Below are 25,555 nucleotides of genomic sequence, written 5' to 3'. Positions count from 1 at the left end.
TGGGCTACAAGACTATATAATCCTCTTTTTCATGCCCCAAACACAACTCAAATAACAACTAAATGAATTCCAACATATCAAACTCTGTACTCATATGTTATGGTCTGATAAAGGTTAAGAGCTGCAGCTGCATCATTTTCAAAGGGATATTCATCCTGAAAATGCTTTTTTTAGGCGAACCTAAATTTTTTAAATTTTAGCTATGTGCCATCTTCATTTACTATTCACCAGTATCACATATACGCATATTAACACACCTTGACAAATCTCACAAGTGTTCCCTTTACTTTGACACCAAAATTATTCAAATAGACCATGTGGTTGCAGAGATATACCCATTTTATTATGGGTATGCAATTTTCAAGCAGAGACCCAAAAATAAACTCAGGGTTCAAAAGGTTATTTCATCCCTTTAGATTTCTGTTTCGAATTTCAGTGTTAAACGAACTTCAGCCAAAAATCTAGGGTTTAGTTACCCTTAGTCAAAATAATTTTCAGATTTAACAAGAGAGCGTAGGTAATTATATTTTTTCCTTTTGTTTTTCTAAATACATAGTAACCTATAACCTTCGTATAAAATATTCACTGAGCTCAAATTAAAGTTGGAACTGATTTACTGAAACCGGGAATTATAACCCTGAAATATAAAAAAGTAAACCTGAATTATTACAAAATCCGTTCATAGAAATTAGATTTATATCTTTCAAGTGAAAATACTTTTATATTTAAAGCCAATATCTGCAGAAAAAAAAGAAAACAAAAAAAAATAAAAAATAAAAATAAAGTGTTGTAGGACAATGACAGTCGTATTTGTTTTTACATTATGAGGTATCTTGTCACCGCCAGATTTAAACAAAACACATAAATACATTTCATCCGTTAATCCACTAATAAATCAGTTCCTCAAAAAATGACGGAACTCTGAAGTCAACCCCTGCAAGAGCAGCTTTGTCGGGGTATCAACAGCAGGTGGCGGTAATACACCTGTAGTTCAATTTTGACCGACATAAGCAAAATCAACGAGAAAGAAACCTGGCGGCATGACGTCACACAGTTTGGCAACCGGCGCGCTGCGCGGAAGAGCGGCGTGTGCTCGTATTCATTTCTCTGGAAATACTTTTTGTGGTAAGGTTCAACGCTTCAGTGAGAGATATATTGATGATAAGAAAACGAGAAGACTCGAAAATACTCTGTTCAAAGTCCATATTCAGAGTTACATTAATTTTAGATAACTTTTGGCTGTCAACGTTCATTATGTTGCGCACCTCTACTAGCTAGCACCTGTGAAGCTAAATAGCTACCTTGATTGTTGTTGATAGTGCGGTTGATGTATGAAAACAAACCGTCTGATACACGTAACCGGCAGTTGAATATCATTATATCTCTTTAAGAGTAGTATTACTGCCAACGTGCAGGTTAATGTTGGGAAACGTATTAAAACGTCATTTTCTCTGATGTCTGTCTTCTGGATGTTTCTATAGAGTCACTATGGCCTCAGATGACATTGCGCAGTTGGCTGATGCTCTCTCTAAGACCCACGTCAGGGATGGGGAGCTGAGCTACAAAGATTTGGGACAGAAGCTGGACACCGAAGAATCAGGTAGGACACCTGATGTGGCTTTAAAAAAGATGTAGCTTTGTTTTATTGTGATTTGGCGGTATTTTAGACCTCCTCTCTGTTGTCTATGTTCCAGTGAAGGACCTGGTCCGTGAGATAGAGCAGTATCAGGACTTGAGAGCTCTGTGTCTGGAGGGCAACACTGTAGGAGTAGAGGCAGCCCAAGCCATCGCCAAAGCCCTGAAGAACAAAGACCAGCTCCAGGTACTCCTCCTGGATTTATAGTGTTAACTCTAGAGTTCACAAGGTACCACAATGGTATAGTTTGTTGTGATTAAGGCTTTGAAATAACTGGTCAATTTGAATGTGCCCTATTGCAATTTTAATTTGCAGAATATGCAATATTCCTTTTACCTAAGTAGTCTAATACCCTTATTTTTGAACCAGTGGTTCTCAGTTAGTCAGGCATCAGGACCCAAAACCATCAAAGAAGAGAAGATATATAAGTAGAAATCTTTAGAAAAATACTAAAAATTACTTATCATCAGAGGAAAATCCAAATGTATTAATTTACTGTATGTTGACTTTGAGCTTCTGTTCATAGACTTACTTTTTGCCACATTTTTTTCTCACCCACTGGAAGAAGCTTCATGCCCCACTTTTGAGTCCCAAACCACTGCATTACACAACATGCAAGTGTTCAAATGTAATTTTTTTTTTTTTAGAATAGTTCTCAAAATATAAATACTGTCCTTTACTTTACATATATTTGCCTCATTAAAAATGAGAATGACTTAAAATGATAATTTCCTTCATAAATAATTTTCAATATGAGTCAAAATCTCACTGAGATACTTTTTAAAAACCGTTCAGCCGTATTTGTTACTTTCTTTCATATTGATGTTTACAAAACATTTGTTTGGCAGAGCTTTATGTTGTTATAATGATTGCTTACAAGGCTGTAGGTTAAACAAATAAGCCAATTTACGTTTGTGGTTGAAGTAGATGAATAGAAATTTATTATTCATATTGATTCATGCATCATCTAATTTTATCCTGAAAGATCTGGCCTACAGGCATGTTTACTTTATCTGATATTGTGTTGGTAATAATATAGAATGATTCATTACTTGTGTTTGTTGAAGAATACATAAAATGAGGAATTAGGAAAAAAAACATCATAATTGAAATATCAATCACAAGATTAGAAATAAAAATGGCAATTAGATTATTTTCCAAAATAGTTCAGCCCTAGTGTGACTGTGGTAAAAACCAAAACCAGTCAAGTCAATACCTGTTTCCAGAACAAAATAAAACAGATTTAGACACATAATGTTGAACAATATCCAGTTCTTTATTTACCAAAATGCATCTAGCTTCATATGACTAAATTCAGAACTGAATCATCACCAAAATGCTGTGTTTGTGCAATGTACACAGTGTGCAGGAGTTTACATGTAATTTTCATGGACTTCTTTCTCTCTTATGCACCTGTCAAATTAATTAAATGTAGTGTTTAAAAACTTTTGAAACCAGCAGTCAATAAAAAAAATGGAGATTTATCTTAAAACCTTGTGTTGAACGAACTGAAATATTCTAAGTTTTGATTCCCTTCAGTTTATTCAGAGAAGACCATCACTGGCTAAATATTCTGTTTTGGATTTACATTTGCTTGTAAACAATGTTTGTGGATTGGTATTCATATGACACAGCGTCATTTACAGCTATGATTTAACTGACTAATCCCTGGTTGTTTTCATTTTCCATTAATACAGGCTGTCATTTTTTATCCTTTCTGATTCCATCTGCCTGCACTTTTTCGAATAAAAAACACGGCTCTTCTTTGTACTGTGTTGCATTTTATCTGTTAATAACAATCTTCATGTCTTTCAGAGATGCTACTGGAGCGACATGTTCACTGGAAGGTTGCGCTCAGAAATCCCAACAGCCCTGGTGAGGTTCAAACCTCTGGTTTACCAGTCCCAGTTAAGGGACGAGCCACACTGTTGAATGTTATTTTTATTCATTAAGTTTAGCTAGAGCACTTGATTTCTTTTTATGATTTGTTATGTTTAAATGTAGTGTTTCTTTGTGTATTTCAGTGATTTGATGCGTTCATAAATACACATTTGTATACAGTTTATTTCTGATTTACAGTACCTGTCTTCTGTCCGTGCTTTCATCAGAGGTCCCTGGGTAGTGCAGTGATGTGTGCAGGAGCCAGGCTGACTGAACTGGACCTGAGCGATAACGCCTTTGGGCCAGATGGTGTAAAGGGAATTGAACAGCTGCTGAAAAGCCCCTCCTGCCACACCTTAAGGGAGTTGAAGCTTAACAACTGTGGTATGGGGATCGGAGGAGGAAAGGTGAGCGATCAGTCCAGGTTTAAACTAAAAATCTGTCAAAATGTTTCACTTGGGGTGGGTTTTAAAATATGATCAAACACTCTGTAGACAGTGACGGCGCTGTGTGCTTTGTTTAGATCCTGGCTGAAGCTCTGACTGAGTGCCACAGGCAGTCATCAGCGCTTGGAGCTCCTCTTAAACTGCGGGTGTTCGTTGCAGGAAGGAACCGCCTGGAAAACGAAGGAGCCAGTGCCCTGGCCAAAGCCTTTCAGGTAGAAAACCCTCAGAGCTTGCCTGACAGGTTTTGAAACGCGTGAACATATACTTTACTAATAAGTTATTAATAACCACAAAATACACAATCATGTCATTATTGACACCAACTTGGTTTGATGAAAACATTTGAATTTGTTTTTTGATCAGTTTTTATTCAGTGAGAGAGAAAAAGCCATTTAGTTGATCAAATATCATCATTAAGTTCTTGATTTTGTCTATTATATTTTCAATTGAAATCCATGACACACTCACTGTTACACTGCTGGACAACTGAGGCTGTTTAATGCAAAGTTTTCCCCTGTCCTCTGTTTAAGTATCATTAATGTGAGGATTTACAGTTTTCTCATAGTGCACGTTTACAATCTTAGGGATTTAAAGGAAAAATTTACAGATTTTCAACAAGCGGTGCATCGATAGTAAATGTGTATGACATGCTCAATGATCAGTGTGTCACTGCTCTCACTTTAAACTGTAAGGAGAACTCCTCTCTCATTTACCCTCCAAATCTCCGCCGGGCGAAGTGGCTCAGATGTCTGTAGACATCTGTCAAACTGCAACCTGCTCTTCCGCATTGTGTCCATGCCGGTCTGGTGCCACCCCACAGAGGGTTGAGTCTAGGGCAGTGCTTCATCAGTACACTTTGGGATCACCTGCTGCAACCATCAGGAAACAAACACGGCAGAAAGGATTAAAAGGAATTTAATAGCAACAGTAATGTTAGACACAGAGCTGCTGATACGTTCCCTGATAACGAGTAGGCTAACGGACAACAGTGTAGGCATGAAGAGTGCAGCGCTTCAACTGTACGACCTGTACCACCTTGGTAAAATATACAGAGTGAAGTTTAACTGTTACCCTGCAGTTTACCTCATCGTTTAATATTTACACAGGGACTACCAGCATAATGATGCCTTCAAACACAGCAGCAGTCTGTCCGTCACGTTTCATTTCATTATTGTAGGGCCACTCAGAAGCACAATAATGAAGCTGGTAAAGTTCACATGAAATAATGACAGATAAATATTACAGCGCACAGATAATGATGCCACCTGTTCACTTGATATTTATGTCTGCTTTTTTCATAGTACACATTGTCTTTTTATCGCTGTTTCACCTCTCCTGTTTAATTGGACAATGAGCTAAAATCCACTTGGACTGGAAAAAAATAATGTTGAACCTTTTGGGATGTTATATTTGTGTCCATATTATGCACCTACCTAATTAAAAAATGGTGTCTGAATGAGATGAAACATCTTTATTCATGCGCCTCCTCTCCTTCTGTCTCTTGAGACATCAGGATTTAGTCTAACCTTTCTACTAATTTTAGATAAACTCCTGATCAAAATTTTAAGACCAATTGAAAAATTGCAAGAATTTACATTTTGCACTGTTGGATCTTAAGAAGATTCTAAGTAGAGCTTCAAAATGCAAAAAGAAGAAATGGGAGTGGGGAAGAAAAAAACTGAGTTAGCAATTTATTGAAAACAACAATTAAACTGAAATAGGCTGTTCATCAGCTGATCAAAGTTTAAGATCATAGCCCACGGAAATGTTGCTCCAAGTGGAGATTGCTCATGAAGAGCATCCACTGTCTGGAACTTATGTCCATTTTTTTAAACTTCCCTTGCCATCCATCCCCAAATGTTCTCAATTGGATTTAGATCAGAGGAATACGCAGGATGGTCAAAAGGAGTGACGTTATTCTCCTGGAAGAAGTTCTTTGTCAGGCGTCATTGTGAACTGCAGCATTGACAAGGGCCCTCAGTCATGAGGGATGCCCACTGCAACATCTCCACATAGCCAGCCGCCATTTGACGCCCCTGCACAACCTGAAGCTCCATTGTTCCATTGAGGGAAAAAGTACCACAGATCATAATGGTGCCCCCTCCTCTGTGCCACGTAGAAAATATCTGAAGAGGGATCTCCTTGTCATGCCAGTAACGTTGGAAGCCATCAGGACCGTCAAGGTTACATTTTTTTTTTTTTTTTAAATCAGAAAATAAAACTTTCTTCCACCTTTCAGTGTCCCATGTTTGATGCTACCTTGCAAAGTCCAAATGGGCAATTTTGTGGCGTTGAAGGAAATGAGGCCTTTTGAAGACGTTTTTTGTTTTTTAAGCCCTTCCTTCACAGAAGCTGTCTGATGGTTATTGGGAAGCAGTCGGCACCAGTAACAGTCTTAATTTTCGGTCGAGGATCGTCCCGTGTCTTGACGAACAACCAATCAGATCCTCCGGCTCAGTGCCGGTGAAACTTTTTTAGGTCTACCACTCGATTTTTTGTTCCATAACCCCCAGGATCTTCAAGAAATTCAAAGGATACTTCAACATTTTGGCACATTCGCCCATTGCCATAATCCCTATAGTCTTAGTAATAAGTTTATTACCTTTAGTTGTTGGTGCAAGCTATTTTTAAATCAGTGGTGCTGAGATATGAGCTGCTCTGCCAACACTATGGTGTCTTATGGTATTTCCAGCTTTCCCTCATCAAACTCATCAAATCCACAATCTAACAACTCCAAAACGCTCCCGTGGACAAGTTGTGACCTGCACATTCACCACGCTGCACCACCCACCTGCAGCGCTGGCCACATCTATCCAATAGGAAACCGCCTGGGAGCAGCCTTGGAAGGCAATGAGCCCACTGCATTCTGGGTGAATTGACCTTTGTCATGGAATATCTCAGGCTTAGAAGCACCGATTTCAGATTTTTTTTTTTCATCTTTACAATGTGTAGACATAAAATTATCACAAGCCAATATCTTCCGGTAAATTTTTCCTTTAAGCTGGTTGGTCTGACATATCTAGATATCTGAAGATGTAACATGACCCTTCAGTGATTTGGACTTCAGTGAGGACACCTTTAACCTGAAACTTTTCTTGTTTTTTACTAAAAGCTTATGGGAAGCTTGGAGGAGGTCCACATGCCCCAGAATGGCATAAACTCCACAGGTGTGATGGCATTAGCCTCAGCCATGCGACACAACCCAGAGCTCCGAGTCCTGAACTTCAATGACAACACTTTTACTAAGAAGGGAACGCTGGCCATGGCACAGGTGAGGTTTTTTTAGATACCCCTTATAAGTATATGCAAATAAAAGGACAGAATGTTCAAATAGATATATTCCTGTTTTTTTTTTCCTGTTATCCATGCAGGCTCTACGGCACCTGAGGAACATCCAGGTGATCAACTTTGGTGACTGCCTGGTCCGCCCTGAAGGAGCTATCGCTCTTGCTGCTGTCCTCAGAGAAGGAGTGCCAATCCTTAAGGTAAGCTTAACATCTTCTTCCACCCTTTTTATGTCTGTTCATGTGTGCTCTGCGAGCAGTTTTGACAGTATTGTTTCCTGTTTCAGGAGCTGAATTTATCATTTGGAGAAATCACTGAGGCTGCAGCTCTGGTTGTAGCTCAGTCTGTCATCAGCAAACCTCACATGGAAACAGTGGATCTGAATGGTAGGTATGCTGTAGGTAAAATTGATGTCAGTGTAACTGTGATATTGGTCTATGTATGATACTTCCCAGGATAACTAATACCAGAAAAGTTCTGAATGTTGTTATTGTGTTTGCTACTCCTAACAGGTAACTGTCTTGGGGAGGAGGGCTGTGAGGCTCTGAGAGAAGCTATGGAGAACATGGATAAAGGAGACTTGCTAGCATCTCTCAGGTGATATGTTTGTATTCATGCAACATGAAATAATCCAGTGAATCTTTAACCCTATCTTTCCAACTATTCTTAAGATCCTTAGTCCCTAAATAATACATATCTCTGTCTCGCATATTATTTTTTTCAATGAGTGTTTTCCCTAAAACATTTCTTTGGCATCACTGTAGTGATGATGAGGGAGAACCTGATGATGAGGATGAGGAAGATGATGATGATGATGATGATGATGATGACGATGAAAGTGATGACGACTGTAAAGAAGATGAGGAAGATGATGAAATTGTAAGTGAAGATGGGACACCCAGAAAAGATGACAGTCCAGAGAAACCCCAGATCTCAGTAAGTCTAAACATACATTACATACAGTTTTATATCTAATTATTTATGTAGCAGACAGTTTGCAAATCTGGCTGTACAGCTACTGTCTACTCAGTCTTTATTCTTAATCAATTTGCAGCCATTTTTTATATATTAACTCAATTTAATTTGGTTAAAAAAGCCACACCTGTCACTATTTTCTGTTAGAGTAATAATGTATTCAGTTAACATCTATGCAAACGTCTTTATATCCTGTTAAAGTTAAAGGACTAATTTGCACGAAACAAACTGAGGTGTGATTGTGACTTTGTTCTTCCACAGGCAGAGATAGCATCTTTCCTCAGCAGTCCCTCTACAGAGAAGCTCCTTCAGCTGGGAGAGATGAGAACAAACTTAAAACAACTGGTAGGAGCTTTAAAAAACTGAATATGATTTGTCCCAGCTGGTCCCACAATCCTGTGTAACTGTTAGTACACCTTGCCTTGGAAACTGGCTTTTTTTAAAGGTCCTATCATAAACTTTTATCTCTCTCATCAGGTGGATGCATCTGACCCACACAATGCAGCAGATGTTTATCTGAAAATTGCTTCTCTGTACAGCGAGGAATCAGAGACAAAGTCAGCGGTCTTTGAATCTGTTGGTGAATAAAATATTTTTTTACTACTGAAGAATAAACACAAGTTTTCTTATGGGTAAAGTGTTCTTCTGGAGGTTAAAATGCTGGTGTGAACAGGTTCCTTTGTCCTATATAAAACAATGTTATCCCCACAGGAGTTATACCACTATTCTTAATAATTTCACGTTTGTCCTGCAGATGCTGTGTTGAAGAAAATCCTCTCGGGCTCAGACCTCCACTCGTACTGTTTCCTCTCCACACTGATGGTCATGATGGGACTGCTCAAGGTACAGCTGCTGTTTTTAGTTTTATACAGAAGTCAGAGTTAAACGAGCATAGAGTTGTTAGGTTTTAAATAAGAAAGACAAAGATGTACGCAAAAAGGCTGATAATTGTAGTATGTTCTGTGTTGGTGTCAAGGTTATACTAGTTTTGGTTTTTTCATAAGCTTTATTTAGTTTTTACCTTTTCGTGTACATTTCAGTTTACTTATAATTAGTTTTTCCTTCTGGATTGGTAGTTTAGTTTTTATTCTGTAAAAATGCTTTGTTTTAGTTCAGTTTTTATTAGTGTTAGTTTTGATTTTTTCAGCAATATTGGATACTTGTCAGAGGCAACACCCAAAAGGGCTCTTTACTTTTCGTTTAATTTATTCAGTTTTGATGTTTGTGTACAACTTAAGACCAAAAAATGCCACTGTGTGATGTGTTCTCCAATCAAATTATGGGATATTACTTTCTCCAGGCATGGGCATACATACAAGACTAAACCTAAGGAGATTTTGTCTTTTATTTTATTTTAGTTAGTTTTCTAAGCACAGACTTTAGTTTCAGTTAGTTTTCGTTTTTTGTTGTTGTTGTTGTTGTTTTTTTTAAAGCTTAGTTTTCATTTATTTTCAGTTAATTAGAATTATTTTTCCATTTTTGTTTTAGTTATGTGGTTAGTTTTAGTTAACTATAATAACCTTGGTTGGTATCATACTTTCGGTCTCTAAACATTGTTGAGGATAAACAGAATGCTTTGAAAATAAAGATACACCCATTGGATGGTGTAATGCTCCCACAACGCAAGCATTTTCTCTCACATTTAACCATGTAAACCTAAGAGTTTGTCCAAAGGTCACTTCTCCTGCCCATAAAAAACTTCTTATCTGAACAGCAATGTCTTTTGCTTGATGCCAGCATTAAATTACTACAAAAAAACAGATTAACATCTGCTGTTGACATCTGATCATGCTACATTACTGGCAGATGGGCTGATAATTGTCAGCAGGGACGATATTGACCAATATTGATGTTAAGCCTATAAATCTGTGCATCCCTGTATATTACAATAGAAAGGCTGTCCGTCTCAGATAAATTTCTGGCTCAAGGAATACATTTGTGTCCAGAAAGTGATTATATAGTCAAAGTTTTTAAAAACTTTCTTTTAACCATTCATGAAGCTATACAATTTTTTATAATTTGTTTGGCAAAAGTTCCCTATGAAATTTTTCAAAGCTGAAGAATGGGAGCAATAGAGAATTGATATGAAAAGCAGATGGAAATAGGTAGAAAATTAGTATAGAATTTATAAATATAAATGTGTAAAGAATATGTCTAAGATTGACAACACTTGAGGTGTTGTCATCTCATGTTCATGTTTAAATAAAGAATCCTATATTGATTGGAATTCCCTTTAAATTAGTCTAAACTTTACTTTTCATGTTTCAGGGAGAAGGGAAGGTGAAAAAGGCTTCACTGGTTCCAGGTCAGCTGTTGTGTTTGGAGCACGCCATCCAGCAGGAGTATTTCCACCTTCATCAGGCCTCACTGCTTCACACCTTCATGACCAAGTAGGATCAGTATTCATCATTCATATTTGGCCTTAAAGAGATATTTTGGTATTTTTGGAGTTACGTTGTTTAAGGTAATCTATGTGGACAAAAGTATTCGGTCATATCTGTTTATAATTGAATTCAGGTGTTTTAGTCAGGCCCTTTGCCACAAGTGTATAAAATCAAGCACGTATAGCCATGCAGTCTCCATTTGCAAACATTTGTGATACTAAATGAGTCGTCCGAAGAGCTCAGTGACTTTAAGCGTGGTGCTGTGATGGATGCCACCTTTGCAATAAGACAGTCTAGGAAATTTCATCCCTGCTGGATACTCCATGGTCAACTGTAAGGGATAGGCCTATTGTTAGACTCTGTAAGTGTTAAGGAACAACAGCAACTTATCCACAAAGCCGGAGACCATGCAAAATCACAGCTCTGCTGATTCAATCGCCGAAGAGTTCTGAACTTCCATTGGCATTAAGCACAAAGTCTGTGCAGCAGGAGCTTCATGGAATGGGTTTCCATGTAAACCTCACATCACCAAGTCCAATGCCAAGCGATGGTTGGAGTGGTGTAAAGCACTCTGACACTGGACTGTGGAGCAGTGGAAACATGTTCAATGGACAATCACACTTCTCTATTTGGCAGTCAGATGGGCAAGTCTGGGTTTAGTGGATACCGGGAGAACATTACCTGCCTGACTATACTGTGCCAACAGTGAAGTTTAGTGCAGGAGGGATGATGGTAGGGGGCTGTTTTTCAGGGTTAGATCTAGGCCCCTTATCTCCAGTGAAAGGCAGTCTTAATGCTTCAGCATACCAAGACATTTTGGACAATGCTACGCTTCCAACTTTACAGCACCAGTTCAGGAAAGGCCCCTTACTGTTCCAACACGACTGTTCCCCAGTGCACAAAGTAAGGACTATAAAGACATGGTTTGATGAATCCAGTGTGGAAGAACTTGACTAACCCGAACAGAGCTCTGCCCTCAAACCCATAAAGCACCTTTGAGATGAACTGGAATCGAGATTGCGCTCCAGGCCTTGGCGTCGTCCATCAGTGCCTGACTTCATAAATGCTCTCTAGAATAAAAGGGCACAAATTCCCACAGAAACTGTCCAAAATCTTACAGAAGGCCTTCCAAGAAGAGTGGAGGCTTCTACAGCTGCAAAAGGAGGGCCAACTCCATATTAAAGTACACGTATTTGGTTTCAGTGTCATTACAGTCTCTGTTGGTGTTATGGTCAGATGTCTGAATACTTTTGTCCATATAGTGTATATATAGTGCATGACACTGACAGATCTCTTTAAACATATTTGTCAATCAGAACAGTAAACTCTAGTTTGCTAATTTTTCATCTTTGTTGTTCTGCAGGAACAGTGGAGCTCTCAAGTCATGCAGCAGTGCTTCAGAGAGGCTGAGATCATCTCTGAAAAAGAAGATTAACGAACAACAGTGATTTACAGCTGCAAACCACAAACACTGGGACAGACACACTGTAGCAACGTTAACCACCTCAACAATAAAACCCAACAGGGACACTTTACACTTAAACTAAAGGGACTCAGACGACCACTTAACCTATCTCCACTCCTGATTTGTATATTTTATGAAGGAGCGACAAAGACTTTGCAGATTCTCTTAATTTTTTATTTTTCTACTTATTCTTGTGACTTATATTTTTATAGAAATATAGAAACAAATAACTAAAAATATAGAAAACAAAAGTTGAGCTTTGAGTTAATGAAAATGAAACTGATTACAAGTAAGACTAACATCAGACTAACAATCCGGCAATTTTATCAACACATTACATTCAGTTTCTGTGGTTTCACAATGCAGTGTTGCAAACAACAGAACAACACATCTGTTACATATAGTGTCTACATGCAGCAGAGGAAGTGCCTAGATGATCAGATTCATACTATCAGACAATGATAAATTATGAATCTTAAGTTTAAATTAAGATATTGATAAAGTGCAAACATGGATTTGTTGTATTTTTAGACACTCAGAAAACAAGCCTTGAAATGCATTGGAAAACTTAATCAAGTGCCGAAACAAAATCAGTAAAGCTATTGGGATGCTTTGCTTATTTTCCTTGAACTGTCATTGACAAAATCTGCTCTGAAAGGAAGGCAAACTTTTAGGACAGTCTGTCCTATAACAATCTCTGCTCCTGAGGGCCAGTAAGTCAGAGCGCTGTGTGCATCTGACTGAGCAGGAATGGTCCGCATGCTTGAGCCTGAATACACTGTCGTTGTGTGCATCGCCCTGCACAGAGAACAGTCACAGTGGTGCACACCTCCCAGGACCACGATCACTTTTACCTGATGTAGCCTCTGATCCAGAATCAGTCTTACTGACAGCTTTGCTCTTATATGACTGTGTTACCTCATGTCTGTGATGAATTTCTGAATGGAAAGATGAGCATTGAAAACATTTACATGGCATTCAGAACAACAGTAGAGTGTGTGGACTGCATTTATGTTGTCAGGATGATTTGCTGTTCATTTGAAATATAACTAACAAGCAGATAACTGATGTCTCTGGTGATTCATTTAAATTGAGTGCAGTCAGGTTTGTCCTGGGGCTGGTTGATTTATACCAAAGATCAGCTATCACTATCTCTTAATAAGCTGAATGGCAATGCATGATTTCTTGATATTTTTCTGTAAAGGAGTAACAAATGGTTGTCTCAAGACCAGTATTATACCTTTATAATTCTGGTGAAAATCAAGTGATATTGAACCCTCAAGCAACACCAGTAGAAGTCCCTGGCACCCAGCATTGGGCAATTTTTAATTTTCAATCTTAAAGCATTGCAAAGTACACACAGTTGAGATTGTGCAAAAATATTAGAGACATTTCAGTATGCCAAGATATTTGACACTCCTCAATATCGTCTAAAAATTCTAAAGTATATCAAGTCTTAATGAGTCTTCTTATAAGTACAGAAACTTGAGAACAAGGAGATAGCATTGTGAGAGAGAAATGTCTAAATTGCACAGTTACATAACAGTAATACAATGGTCAGTAAACCAGCATCTGGTAGTTTTGGCTTCATGGTATCTCAAGACACTGTAGAAAGAGGGCAGGTTGAGACCACTCTCTGTTGAGGCCTTTTAAAACAGCAGTAATAATCATGAGACATAAACCTCCCCTTTTATAGGGCAAGACTGTCGAGCAGACCAGGCTTGTGTTGACAGTCCTCTGCTGAAGCTGCACTAGGGTTGGAAAGGGCTAGAAGGAGGTTGAGGGTTGGGAGAAAAGCAATAAGAGGGGGACAGGAGAAACAACAAAAACACCAAATGAAAGGCAGTTGCCACCATAAAAGTATCTCACATTTCGTAGGAAATTGCTATAAAGGTGCAAAGTCCTGCTGGAAAACAAATCAGAATCTCCATAAAGCTTCTCAGCAGACTGAAGCTCAAAATGCTCTAAAATCTCTTGGTAGATTTGACAGCATTTACTCTGGATTTGATAAAGCACAGTGGACCAACTGTAGCAGATCACTGATTGTGGAAACTAATAGTTGATTTCAAGCACTTTGGATTCTGTCCCTCTCTGATCATCCTTCAGACTCAGAATGAAATCTGAAATTTGATTTCTAAATTTTTTTTTTTTAAATCTGAAAACAGGACTTCAAACCACCGAGCAATGGTCCAGTTCTTTTTTTTTTTTTTTTTAAGATTTATTTTTGGGCATTTTTGTGCCTTTATTAGTGAGGGGAGGACAGTGGACAGAGTCGGAAACAGGGTCAAGAGTGGGGGAGAAACATGCGGTGAAGGGCCTCAGGCCGGATTCGAACCCGGGCCACCCACACACGGAGAGCGCCTTTAACCACTAGGTCACCTGCTCCCCAATGGTCCAGTTCTTTGTCTCCTCATCCCAGGTGAGATAATCATTGAGTGGCTCAGTACTAGGAACACAATACTTGTAGTCCATTTCCTGAACCCATCTGTGTGTAGTGACACTCAGCTCTTTGTGAAGCTCTCCTGAGTTCTTGAATCTGCTTTGTGTGACAGTACTATGACAGCTGAGCTCATCCCTGCTGCTTGTACCCCTTTTCTTACCCCACCTCTCTCTTGCAGTCAACTTTCCATGAATATGCTCTGATAAAGCCTCTGAGAACAGCCTGCCCTTTCAGCAGTGACCTTCTGTGGCTTACCTTCATTGTGGAGGATGTCAGTGACTGTCATCTGGACAATAGTCAAGTCAGCAGTCTTCTCCATGATTGTGGTTGTGTGTAGTGAACCAGAGTGAGAGAAAGAAGGCTTTGGAAACTTTTACAAATTGGACTTTCCCACAATATACTATATGGAGATAGTGGATTTTTGATTTTCATGAGCTGTAATCATCAAGATTGAAACTTAAAAGGTCTTGAAATATTTCAATTTGTATTGATGAATCTAGAATATATGGATATTCAACTTAGAGTAAATCACAGGGAAAAAATGAACTTTTACATGATATTCTAATTTTGACTGGATTGCCCAGTCCTACTTTCTATACACGTTTCTTAATCATTTTGAGGTGAACTATTCCTTTAATAGACTCACTGTGCCGACTCCAGAGGTGGGTGTGTGCCTGGCAGGGGGAGTGTCAGTGAATGGAGGGATAATCGGAGTTTGTTTTGGATGGGGGACAGCCGGGGGAAGTGCAGCACAGAGAGCAGAGGCCGTGAGAGATTCTGCGGACAGTAAACGACCTGCAGCCGGGCGGAACCACGACGGAACCATGGTGAGTCTAAAATGGATTCTGTACTTTAAGAAGCTTAATGTCACAATTGTATTCATTTTGGGGCTATTGTAAAAACATCGTAACAATAAAAAAGGTAGAACTGAAAGCTGAAAACGCACGTTTCTCAATTGTCCAATCACGTGGCCACGTTTTGTTTTAATTAGAGCATTTTTTTTAACTCAGTATATGTCCACGTTTTACAGGTATGGTCTGACGACACTGCATCCTTTGTTAAAAATGGTTATCATTGGCTCATAAGATGATGGCCTCTTTCTTTTCTAAAACTTGCATCCACTTTTACGCAAAAAGAACCATGATCAGTGTGGAAAACAGTGAAGAAAAATATTGAAATACTGGTTAAATTTCTATGACCCGGTGGAGAGTCGTTTGGTCCTTTCGTCGTCTCTGGCCAAAGGACACATTTTTCATGGGGAAACGCGTTTTGGCACCACACCGGCATGGAAAGACACTGTGCGTCTTTGTGCGCGGCGGCGCGGCAGCTCCTCTGCGGTCAGTACTGTTGATCCCCGGGGGGACGAGGACAAACAGTCCGGCAGGAGGAAATTCCTCCGTCTCTGGTTTCTTGGCCCCTCTCTCTTCTCAGGGGGGTCTTAGGAACAAAAAGTGGTGTGATGCTGCATCTCTGTAAAGTGTGTTTCCAGTCTTAGAGTCGTCTGGTTTAAAACCTACAAGGCTATTGTGCTTTATTGTCTTGCCCTCTCTTTGCTCCATCTCTGACTCTGCTTGGTGAAGCAGGTAAAATAGAGATGGTCAGTGATGGCACCAGCGCACCTTGTCCAAATATTGAGACTCCAAATTTCAGAGTGTGGAGCCGTAAAGCTTTTCATGTCCATTCCTGCGGATCAGGACTGTTGATCCGACATGGGAATGTGGTTTTAAGGCATTCCAGTGAAGACTATGGCAGCTCAATCTGGCCAAAATGACACTAATCCTCCAAAAGTACTGAATAATGGAGATATTATCATCCAGCTGAGCAGTAGTAATAAAATTAAAGCAAAGTGACACATGCGTCTTCGGTAGGTTTTATGTTCCAAGAATTGAACATAGAGCTTATCACAGTTTCACCTGGTAAAATCCTACATCACAGAGCCAAACTGATTCTGGAAGAAAGGAACAGTCTTGTACAGAGAAAGAAAATATATGCTGCCTATGTATTCAGTCTCCCTTCTCCTATGATGGCAAAGGCAACAAAAAGTAATCTGAGAACACTATGGCATTGCTTTTTAACAAATTACCCCCAACACTGCAGAGGAATATGGAATAGTTCACTCAGAAAGGACAATTATGTAATTATCTCAGCCTAGAGTCCATGGGCCAGAGGTAGTTGTGAAAGCCCCTTTTCTTAGGCTGTTAAGGTTCATAATTATCCTTCCTCACAAAGACAAGCAGTTGAGTAATAATGCGCAAACACCAAAAGGACTATATATAGGTGAACTAAATATGCAAAATAGTCTTAAAGTGTCTTTATGACACAAAGCAGTCATCTGCTTAAAACTGTGGGGGACACTGGGAAGGACCCTTATTTAGACAGAGTTTAAAGATGTAGCAGAATAAGTCCAAAAGTCCTTAAATATTGCCAAGTTTAGTTTCATTAGCCACACCCAGGCCTGATTACTGCCAGACCTGTCGAACAGAGTGAAGTAGGCTAAAAGATCTCACAAAGCAACACGCCATGCCGCCACCTGAAGAAATTCAAGAACAGATGAGAAACAAAGTCACTGACATCCATCAGTCTGGAAAAGGGTTACAATGCCATTTCTAAGGCTTTAGGACTCAAGTGAACCACACTGAGAGCCATTATCCACAAGTGGAGAAAACCTGGAACAGTGGAGAACCTTCCCAGGGGTGTATATCTGAAATGAAATACTCATCTCAAACACTGAAATTGTTCTTAATAACAGTAAGCAAATATACTTTGTCAATTTTACCTAATGTAATGTAACAGCTACTTACTTTTGGGGCCTCCAGTGAAGCCAGCAGTATGCTTCCTTCTCTGTATGTCTCCTTTGTTTAAAGTCTAACCCGAAACTTGAGAAGGGAGAGAGAAGTTGGTGCTGAGAGCCAACATCTCAGAGCAGACTGTGCAGATTTTTAGCTGCAGAAATCTTTTTGAAGACGTTAGCTGAAGCTAATTCGTTGTTATGTAATTGAATTGCATTATGGCAGATTGTGCCCGCTACAACCTGAGGTACTACCTTTACTTCAATCAGGAGGGACTTATACGAGTTTAACAATGATTTATTTACATGTTAAATGTTCAGCAATATTTGGAATTGTGAAATGTCTTTGGCGTATAGACTCCATTGTGATGTCTTTATGAACTTGAAGGGACAGTGAGGAGGACAGCAGGATAGGATACCCTCTTGGAGTCTAGACTCTGGTGGTGGTGATGGAAGGAGAAGATGAGTGAGAGACTTCTAAGGAGTAGATTTGAGAGGAGCTTGACCCATATGCTGCTGAGATGAAATGGAGGTGGCTGGGGAGGAGGAGGAGGAGGGTTGCAGCGATCGCACTGAGACAAACATACTGACTGTGAAGGAAAAAGAAGAGATTTTAAAATATGACAGCTGCAAGATGATTAAATTGAGAGAGGTTGTGGCTGAAAGGGATTGGTTGATTCTCTTAGCTCCTCTCTAAAAGAACTGCTTCTTGATGCTAATTTGTCCCTATCAGGTCAAGTCAGGTATGGCAGTTTGGCACTTTGCCATGTCAACCTTGGTCCTGTACTGCTCTGGCCTCCTGATGGCCATCGTCCAGGCCTGCGCCAGGCTCAGGCCTGATCTCTTGAGGATCCTCCCAGCTGATGTCTTGTTTGCCCAGCGAACCCATCACCCTATGTGCCAGTCCAAATCTGTGGTTGGCCTCAGCCACGCAGTCCGTCATTGATGGATTATGCTGCCAAGAAAGGTGAACTGCTCTAAAACGTCCACGCTCTCATCATTAACAGACACAGATTCGATGGCAGCATCCAAGTCAACCCTAAATGCCTGGATCTTTGTTTTAGCCAGGAGACTTGCATTACCAACACTTCAACTTCATCACTCAGCAAGTTAAGAGCCCCCACAAGGACATCTACGGTCAGATCAGTGCTCTGGACATCACCAAATGATACTCCGCTGGTTGCTGCCCCTGTTACCAGTCCCATAATCTAGTCCATACAGGTACTGAAGAGCGTAGGTGCTAAGACGCACCCCTGTCTCACCCCAGAATAAACTGGGAAGAAGTTAGAGGTGGAGACCTCTTTGGTGTAAAGCCCAACTGTTCAGGTGGCTGGTGTTGCTGGCAACGAAGAAGTGTAATCAGAAGCTGTGCCCAGTGAATTTCTTAAATGAACTCAAAGCTGCTATTTCCCCTCTTAGATGTACTTTCAGCTCTGTCCCGACACCCTCTGGGCCCTGCTGCTCCTCTGCATCCCTGCAGCTCTCACAGCAAAGTGTCCACAGCAGTGTGTGTGCGACCAGATCCAGCTCACCGTCACCTGCATCAACAAGAACCTGACTGAAGTTCCCCCCACCGTGGATGAGGTTTCTTTATTCACATACATAAAGATTCTTTTGTTTACTTAGTTCACATGTTGTTCTGTCTCAGGTGTAAACCTTTTCTTTATAGATCACTGTGAAGTTAGATCTCAGAGGGAATGACATCCAGGAACTTCCCACCGGGGCTTTCAAACACACTCCCTACCTGACTCACCTGTCGCTGCAGCGCTGCAACATCCGCAGGGTGAAGGAGGGTGCTTTCCGTGGTCTCGGGCGCCTGGTTTTCCTCAACCTGGCCAACAACAACATTGAGATCCTCTACCAGGTCAGCACACGCAACAATTCATTTCTGTGATAAACCCAACAGGCAAGAAACCAAACACTCCACCTTAACTCAGAGCATTTGTCTGTTTTTGTCTGTGACTTCAGGAGTCATTTGACGGTCTGTCCTCGCTGAAGCAGCTCATGATCGACCGTAACCGAGTGGAAGAGATCCAGCCAGGAGCTTTCTCTCAGCTCGGCTTCCTCAACCTGCTCTCCCTCACACACAACCAGCTGGTGTACATCCCCAACATGGCCTTCCAGGTACACCACGAACTACCTCGAACTGATCGGATACTGTTAGAAAAATAAATAAAATAGTCGACCTCTGTGCCTCCAGGGTCTGCAGAACATCAAATGGCTCCGTCTCAGCCACAACTCTCTGAACTACTTGGACACTGAGGCCTTCGCAGGTCTGTTCACACTAAACCGCCTCAGTCTGGATCACAACGAGCTGCAGTTCTTCCCCTCTGAGACCATGACCAGGTCAGCATTTAACGTTTTCTTACATTTAGAAACATTTAGATTCTGTCACAGAATCACACAGCTCTTATGCAGTACTTTACATGTAATACACCATCCTAATTTTCTAATTTGCATTACACCCAGACTGCCTGAGGTGACCCGTCTGGATCTGAGCTACAACCCAATGACTTACCTCGGAGAGGACGTGGTGTCCATGGCCAAACTGACCCACCTCTTTATGGACCACATGTCCCTGCAGGACCTGGCCAACACAGCTGTATCTAAATCCCCCAACCTCATCCACCTGGACATCAGCTTCAACCAGCTGCGTGTCATCCAGCCGTTCTCTGAAGGTTCACCTAACCTAGCACGCCTCAACCTGGCTGGAAATCCCCTCTACTGTAACTGCTACCTGCGCCCACTCAGGTACACCACTCCTTTGTAGAGTTTAAACATGAGCTGAGATTCAGTCACTGAACAAAGATGTTCTAGTTTTGTTTTATTTTACCTCACTGTAGGGAGTGGGCGATCCGCAGCAAGGTGAAGCTGATAGGGACGTGTGGAGGCCCGGCTCATCTGTCAGGAGAGAACCTGGAGGCTGTTCATCCTCCTGAGCTTCGCTGTCAGAGCCAAGAAGCCATGCTGAAGGCGGAGTATGAGGAGGCAACTAGGAATGCACCGCCACCTACAGAGGAGCCTGAGAGCAAGGTCAAGTGTCCCGCCAACTGTGTCTGTGAGGTACGTAGATGATGAGTAGCTGAGGCTTTCAGAGGTTGTTTGGTGTTAGCAGACTGCTCCACATAAATTCATGGTGACTTTCTTGGGACTGTGTTTTTGTTTCCAATGAAAGGAGAAAAATTAAAGCCACCCAGCAATAAAGTACCATTAAATCATTTTAAGTTATTGACGTTTTTGACACTCACTTTCACAGCTGTTATTTTACTTTGGCTGTAGGTTTGAGCAGTCTACAGATCTCTCTGAATAATAGTGCTTTAACAAATTTTCCATACTTTTTTGTTGTTGTTCATTGATCAGCTATAACTTACAGTCAGACATTAGTCTATTGAGAGACAATCCAGCATGAGAGGCAGCACTGTAACAAATACTACAACCCCAGTTCCAAAAGAGATGGGGCGCTGTGTATAATGTAAATAAAAAAAGAACGCAATGATCTGCAAATCTCATAAACCCATATTTTAGTCACAATAGAACATTAACTTTACATCAGATGTTGAAACTGAGACATTTTACCATTTCACAAAAAAGTATTAGCTCATGATGAATTTGATGGCAGCAACACATCTCAAAAAAGTAGGGACAGGGCCATGTTTACCATAGTGTAGCTTCCCCTCTTATTTTAACAGCAGTCTGTAAACGTCCGGACCAGTTGCTGGCGTTTTGGTAGAGGAATGTTGTCCCATTGATCGATGTAGAATTAGCTGCTCAGCAGTCCTGGGTCTTTGCCGGATGTTTCATTTTATGATGCTCCAAATGTTTTCTATCAGTGAAAGGTCTGGACTGCAGGCAGGCCAGTTCAGCATCCATCTCCACTGTGAAGACATGCTGCTGTGATGTGAAATATGCAAGACCCTTGAGACGTTGTCTGTACTGGAGCACATGTTGCTCTAAAACTTCTATATACTTTTCAGCATTGATAGTGCCTTTCCAGATGTATAAGCTGCCTGCGCCATAGGCACCAATGCAACCCCATCAGAGATGCAGGCTTTTGAGCTTTATGCTGATAACAAGTTGGATTGTCCCTCCCCTCTGTAGTCCACAGGACATGGCAGCCATGGTTTCAAAAAAGAATTTCAAATTATGATTCATCTGACCACAGAACAGTTTTCCATTTTGCCTCAGTCCTTTTTAAGTGAGTTTTGGCCCAAGGAAGACGGCAGCATTTCTGGATCATGTTCACATATGGCTTCTTTGCATGGTAAAGCTTTAACTTGCATTTGTGGATGAAACTGTGCTCCTGAGCCTGTACAGTGAATCATGCCTATTTTGAATGCAGCACCACCTGACAGCCCAAAGATCACAAACAACCAATAATGACCACCAGCAGTGTCCCATGCGAACAGAGATTTCTCCAGGTTCTCTGAATCTTTTGATGAAATTATGTACTGTTGATGGAGGGATAGTCAACGTTTTCATAATTTTATGAGGAGGAACATTTTTCTGAAATAGTTCCACAATTTTTAGACATTTTTCACGCATTGGAAAACCTCTGCACTTCTCCATCTTTTCTTCTGGGAGACCCTGCCTATCTAAAATGCTTTCTTTATATCCTGTCATGTTACTGACCTGTTGCCAATCAGCCTGATTAGTTGCAAAATGCTCTTGCTCTCAGTGGTTTTAAAGATTACTGCCACCACTTCTGTGTTCGCTTTCCCCAATTTTACAGAATGTTTTGTGGTTTCAGGTAGCTTAAACTATCTTTGATAAGCAACAAAAATGACTGACTAATGAAGAAGGTAGGTTGACAGGAGGAAAATCTAAATATAGATTTGTTGTAAAGGGAAATGTTTCTAAACTCTGAAGCAGAGTTTAGAAACATTTTTACATATTTTCCAAATTAGATAATACAGTATCCTTCGTAATTGCATGAAAAAACTAGTTAACTGGGTTTAGATGATTAGCCTGGTAAACTCAGAGTTACAATTGAATTACTGAATGTTTAACCAGCAGTATCTATTCTGTTCTTCAAATTTCAATCCCCTCCCCATCTCCAGGCTGAGACTCACCACTCCTCATGTGAGAACCGCGGTCACACCAAAGTTCCTCGTGGTTTCTCTCCCACCACTCGTCTCCTGGACCTACGTGGAAACCACTTCCACTATATCCCCAGCAACAGCTTCCCTGGTGTTCCCCAGGTGGTTTCATTACATCTGCAGCGCTGCAAGATCGCTGAGGTGGAGGGCGGGGCTTTCAGTGGAATGAAGGGACTGATCTACCTGTACCTGTCAGAGAACGACCTCACATCGCTCAGCCCTGATGCCTTTAAAGGTCAAATCAACACATATACAGAAGACATTTTGGTCTTAGTATGACCTGATTAACTTCTTAAATCTTCATTCACAGGCCTCCCTCAGCTGACATACCTCCACCTGGAGAAAAACCGCCTCACCGGTTTCCCCAAAGGAGCCTTCAAACTGGTGCCCAGTTTGCTGGCTCTTCACCTGGAGAACAACACCATCACCAAGCTGGAGGCAGACGTCCTGACCGGTGCAGAGGGCCTCAGAAACCTTTACCTCACAGGGAATGCCATTGATCACGTGTCACCCAGAGCTCTGGACCAGGGCGGCGACCTTGATACACTCTACCTGGGAGGAAACAAGCTGAAGGAGGTTCCCACTGAGGCACTGAGCAAGACAAGAAACCTCAGAGACCTGAGGCTGTCAGAGAATGCTATCCGCTGGGTGGGGCCCAATGCTTTTAAACCACTGGCGGGGTCCCTGAAGGAGCTGTACTTGGACAACATGGGACTGGAGAAGGTAACCTCATCTTCCTATAACCTTACCTGCTTGTTTAAAAGAAAGCATCGTCTTTCAGAGGAGCAAAAACAAGGTGAGGCTATTTAACAATTTTCTGATGTCTCTCGGACTCCAGATGTCACAGAACTCCCTGGCAGGCCTGGGTCCTGGTCTGAGGAGTCTCTTCCTGGAGGGAAACCAGCTGGAGGAGGTGCCTGATCTACAACCCTTCACTTCTCTGGAGGTGATCAACCTGGCTGACAACCCTCTGATGTGTGACTGCCCTCTGCTGCCGCTACGCCTGTAAGTACAACCTTACAATCACAGCATAGAAAAAAAATCATCTGGCCCCTTGAAGAAAAATCTACAGGATGTGTTTGGTCAGATTTATAAAGGGAAATTTTGCAGGTTTTTAGGGTTTCAATTACATAAAATATGTAAGGTAAAATAATCACCACCTTTAAGCTGACTGACTTAAGTCAACAGTCCAGCCAACTGTTGCCAGTGGTCTCCCAATTAGTGAAATGGGGATCACCTGCGTGCAGTGAATGTGTCTCAAGTGAGTGTGGTGTAAACACACCTGTGTATGGAAGGTCCAGTCACTGGTTAATCAGTATTCATGGCTACCATTTCACCACAAAGAAGAAAGAACACTTCAGGCAACTCAGAGAAAAGGTTATCGAAAAGTATAAGTCAGGGGATGGATGTATAAAAATTCTAAGGCACCCTTTCATGCATTGAGGTCACTATAGTGGACAGTGATTAAAAAGCCTTTTTTTTGCATCTTGATGGCATAGTTGCAACATCAGCCTCTAGAGTAGACACTAGCACATCATCCTATTCTCTAATAACGAGAGGCAAGCAAATGCATGTGCATTTATTTCCTCTTCAAGCCAAGACAGCCGATGGCCAGTCAGGTATACCAGGTTCCACTGGAACATCCACAAAACCCTTCTATTCTAGGATACCCTTGCAGGTAAAAAATGTTAGACCATCAAGTAACATCCAAGGAGTCATGCCATCATTAAATTTTCCAAGTATTGATTTTAGATGGGAGAAAATTCCAATTATTCATCTTACCAGTACATTGGACATCATGCCTAACCCGTGACCTTAATACCCAGCTGTTGGCTGTGCTTGTGGCAAAGCTTCAAAATCAGAATTTCCTCAGGCCACAGATGTAGATATTTAAAGCTGTTAAGCCAAAAAGTACTACAGGCTTTTAGAGCCTATAGACACCTTTGTAAGTAATGCTAGTGCAGCACTTTACCAACAGCAAGCATCCCTGTTAGTGGGTGAAGAATTTAATGGTTATCTGAGGTTATTTTATTGAGTTTTGCTGATGCATACAATTTTATTTGACATATTTATAGGACTAAAGTAATGCAATATCATCTGGCATTGCTTTACCCACAAAAAATGTTTATATGGTCAGCAATGTACACACTGAGCAGTTTAGGTATTCAATTAACCATATTTACCTTTAGGGTGACATGCATCTCTCCAAGACCTGGTCTAAATCCCTCTTTACTACCCAATAAGCTGTCACTGAAAGGAAACATGGGCTCGTAACAAGTGGAAGTTGTGTAACTTTTAGCTGTCGCTATGCTTTGTTGTATTCTAGCTAACCAATAATACAAGCTTTCCATTTGTCACAATAAGAACCATTTATCCATTCTCTTCACCTAGGTGGATTGAGAGAGTAAACTTGAAGGTACGTGCCACCTGTGCCAACCCCCCTGAGCTGAAGGGTCGCAGAGTCAAGGACGTCCATGTCTTTAAAGCCTGTCCTGGAGGAGAGGGCCTCCCCTCTGCTCCCACTGTCACCCCAAAACCTGCAAAGGCACCAAAGGCGACCAAACCCAAACCAATGCACCTTAACGGCCACCGACAGGTCAAGATGATGAAACCCAAATCCAAAATTCGCAAGAATCCCAACACAAAAGCAGCTGCAGCCAAGAAAACCACCAAGAGAGGCAGCACGGCGTGAACATGCTGTGGTCACTTCTCCCAGTCTACAAGCATCTGATGAAGTTGAGATTAAGGCGAGGATTCAACTCTAAAACTGTCAACTCTTAAAAAGCAGCATCTGCAGAGGCTCCTTCACATTGGTTTTCTGCAGTTTAATGGAACAATCTTGATGAATAACAGCATCACAAAAAATGAGTACACACAGCTATACCCATCACCAGCACTGCACTGCGCAAAAAAGGAAGCATACGATTGCACATTCACAGTTCATGAAGCTCCTGATGCTAGATATTTTGACCACTACACCAGAATTAGTTTGTAAAAATACCACAAGTCAAAATTTTTATCATTTCTTTTTAATCAAAGATGACATATTTTCAAAAGAACATGTGGATATAAAAAAGGAAAAATAAAACTTTACAACAAACCGTCTGCTCTGTAAAGTGAGAATGATAAGCACCATCAAATCATGTTCGCTGGTTCAGT

General features: G+C 40.9%; 2 protein-coding genes across 2 annotated transcripts; both read left to right on the top strand.

Annotated features, from left to right (window-relative positions):
• Nucleotides 1–1,049: 1,049 nt before the first annotated feature.
• Nucleotides 1,050–14,279, top strand: rangap1b (Ran GTPase activating protein 1b). The gene is made up of 16 exons (XM_041815233.1): nt 1,050–1,125; nt 1,482–1,600; nt 1,695–1,822; nt 3,452–3,511; nt 3,745–3,924; nt 4,041–4,175; nt 7,076–7,234; nt 7,335–7,448; nt 7,535–7,634; nt 7,761–7,845; nt 8,013–8,184; nt 8,485–8,568; nt 8,701–8,803; nt 8,978–9,066; nt 10,492–10,613; nt 11,971–14,279. The coding sequence occupies exons 2-16, from the start codon at nt 1,489–1,491 to the stop codon at nt 12,053–12,055; spliced, it is 1,728 nt and encodes a 575-aa protein (XP_041671167.1). The 5' UTR covers nt 1,050–1,125; nt 1,482–1,488; the 3' UTR covers nt 12,056–14,279.
• A 56-nt stretch (nt 14,280–14,335) lies between these two features.
• Nucleotides 14,336–25,496, top strand: chadlb (chondroadherin-like b). Its single transcript, XM_041815232.1, has 11 exons — nt 14,336–15,339; nt 18,720–18,884; nt 18,970–19,164; nt 19,269–19,424; nt 19,501–19,646; nt 19,770–20,051; nt 20,144–20,363; nt 22,358–22,631; nt 22,707–23,119; nt 23,235–23,401; nt 24,788–25,496. Exons 1-11 carry the CDS (start codon nt 15,337–15,339, stop codon nt 25,086–25,088), a joined length of 2,322 nt encoding a protein of 773 aa, XP_041671166.1. The 5' UTR covers nt 14,336–15,336; the 3' UTR covers nt 25,089–25,496.
• The last annotated feature ends 59 nt before the right edge of the window (nt 25,497–25,555 follow it).

This window comes from Cheilinus undulatus, linkage group 20, assembly GCF_018320785.1.
Source record: "Cheilinus undulatus linkage group 20, ASM1832078v1, whole genome shotgun sequence".
Lineage (NCBI taxonomy): Eukaryota > Metazoa > Chordata > Actinopteri > Labriformes > Labridae > Cheilinus > Cheilinus undulatus.
The sequence above is the reverse complement of the archived record's forward strand: the minus strand, read 5'-3'. Positions and strand labels throughout refer to the sequence as shown.